At 40.5% G+C, this 2672-nt stretch overlaps 1 protein-coding gene across 1 annotated transcript; it reads right to left on the bottom strand.

Annotated features, from left to right (window-relative positions):
• Nucleotides 1–658: 658 nt before the first annotated feature.
• On the bottom strand, nt 659–1279 carry SLC26A1 (solute carrier family 26 (anion exchanger), member 1; the record flags this gene model as incomplete). The annotated part of the gene is made up of 1 exon (XM_009581265.1): nt 659–1279. A coding segment is annotated over exon 1 (621 nt), but the record flags the coding sequence as incomplete, so codon positions are not given.
• Between the last annotated feature and the right edge of the window lie 1393 nt (nt 1280–2672).

Genomic DNA, 2672 nt, shown 5'->3' with positions numbered 1-2672 from the left:
ATATATATATATATATATATAATTAATAGGTAAGTATGTTCATCGTGCTTCCGTCTGTGTTCTCCTGATGTCCTTGTGACAGACAGCACGTTGGTAAGTCTCAAAGGGTCCAGCACAGCCATTGTCTGAAAAATAGGTTAGTCAATCTATTTCTCCCCTTGTCCTTTCTGCTTCTGAATTACCTTTGGACAGCAGTTTGGTAGAACATAGTACCCACTAGCAAAACACTGCAACACATTCTGAATCTGTGTAGAAGTAGGTGAGTGGGTCTGCACTTTTATTAAAGTATCTAGGGAAACAGAATTATTTCTTCATTGTTGAAGCACATAGCTACCGGGGAATTTCCCTCATGGTAAGATCTGTATTGGATTCATGGTCCCATGAAAGCAGCAAGGCCAAGAGACAGTAGAGTATCAAAACAATGTTAATGGTCTTGCGGAAGACTCTTGTTTTACCTGTTCTTGCTAGTAGCTAAGAAAACTGCCTACCTTATGCTTTCTCTGAGTCGCCTACAGTTAGGCTTCCTGGAGAAAACAGTCCAAGGTCATTCAGGTGAATGCTGTATATTTCATTGAAAGAGAGTCAAACCAAAGCTTAGGTCATGCAAAGAAGCTTTAGGAACTTCATACCTTGCCTCTGGATGTCAGCAACCGCTTACCTGATACACTCCAGCCACAAATGTCAAGGCTGTAGCAATGCCAATAGCGTAGCATTCTTTCCCACACTCAGCATTCATCCCTGCAATTGTAAGGTTGAAGGCAGTTCTGTTGGACTGACTGTCATTCTGCAGAGAGCCATCACCCAAGGCTGATGGGCCATCATCATTCAAGTCAAACCCAGCCAAGAGAAGTTCTCGGTCCACAACTTGTCCCACCATTAAGCTTATCAAGCTGAAAATGCCAACCGAGACATGACGGGATGTGCCCATTAAGAAATAGATGATGTTGGCAAAGAATGATGTGTAAAGACTATAAATGGGCTTCAGACCTGCCAGCAGTGAGTATGCAATTGCTTGGGGCACCAAAATGATCCCAATCACTAACCCAGACATAACGTCCCCCCAAATGTACTCTTTGCACTGGTACTTGGGAAGCCATCGTAAAACAGGAAGGAAGTCCATGACAAAGTTCTTCAGCTTCTTTGGGGTGCAGGAGCAGCTCTTCTTCAGCTTAGCTAGCATGATTTCTTTCCTATTAATCTTGACACGAGTCTTTCTTTCCATGAGAAAGCAGGAAGAAGTGTTGTTTTCCATCCTGGTAGCCTCAAATGGTTTTTCCATTGTCCCAGTGTTTACTTCGTGTATGTGTTCCTGCAATGTGAAGAAAATGGCTGTTAAGTTGCAGTTCATGAAGGTTTTTTTAGCACAGATGCTTAACACTGAAAATTTGTCACCTGACTGTGCTTTTAAGGAAGCATCATCCCAACAAGAACGCCACCGTAGGGCTCCAGTGACACATAACACTAAGAAATAAATGTGCAGATTGAGCCCTTTCTTGCAGACATTTAAGAGTACATTTGATTGAATCTAGTTTGTTTTACTAAGGAAAAATTGAGTTAAATTAGTAATTTCTTTATACAACAAATATTTCCATCAGCTCTTCCAAATGCTCCATCATAGAGGTCTCTCTGATCAGAGACAGCACTTGATGGTGTGAAATAAACATATACTAGTGAGGTAGGCTATGGTGTTTCTAACAGTGCATTTGCAGTCATTGATGTGGAACTCACATGTAGTATAGTGATCTGTCACTGCAGCTGTCCTCAATGCACAGGAGAAAAATTTTGCTAGTAGAACCTGTAAAGCAGAGTTTTCTGGAGAGCGACAATTTAGTCTTGTGCAAAAATTTGTACACAAACCATTGATGGACTCTTAGAAGCTGCTACATAACATGAATCTGTTGAATTGTAGATTGTTTTGATGTGCAGCTTCCATTAATTAATAAGCATCTCCTCACAAATACCACTTTGACACCATATGGACCATGCACCGTGATGGAGTCTGTTACCATCTCAGAAGAGTGCTACATGTTAGTATTTTCAAGTTTAAACCCAAAGTTACGCTGGCTTTGCTCTCCAGGGAATAAAAGATAACAAGTAGTTCTGTGGGCAGCAGAACAAACACAGCAGTGTTTCCTATGGTTCTCCTGTATGTCAGTTTTCTGATACATAAAGACTGGGAAAATTGGTATTCTCCAGATGGAGGTGCTTTTGGTGTCTCTTGCCTCTGTGAACACAACTGTTTTCACCAAACTCAATCTCTGCATTTTTGCTCAATTGTCAAATTAAGTTGAAATTAGCTTAGTGCATTCATAAATCATTTGGGCGTGGGTGGGGACATGACTGAGAGGCAAAACAGTATAACATGCAAGTCCCCTACTGTAAACAGTTTAAAAACAAAAATAGGAGCAAGAAGGTGGAAAATGTCAAACAGACTATGCCAAGTGGCAAATCTGTCAAAGCTTGTCTTCACTTACGAGTAAAAGCTGTTTCTTTCCTCTTTCAGTATCTAGAGACAGAAGCCATACCCATCAGTTTCCTAAAACTGGAAGTACACTCACTGGCACAGTATTCTGTTGGTATATTTTAATAGTTTTAACAGTTAATGGTTAAGTTTAGACTCTAGTAGCAGAAGTCATCATTCTCTGTGTGAATTTCATACTTGTTTTGTTTTG

The sequence above is a fragment of the Fulmarus glacialis genome, unplaced genomic scaffold, assembly GCF_000690835.1.
Source record: "Fulmarus glacialis isolate BGI_N327 unplaced genomic scaffold, ASM69083v1 scaffold32927, whole genome shotgun sequence".
NCBI lineage: Eukaryota > Metazoa > Chordata > Aves > Procellariiformes > Procellariidae > Fulmarus > Fulmarus glacialis.
This window is presented reverse-complemented; position numbering and strand designations above follow the sequence as displayed.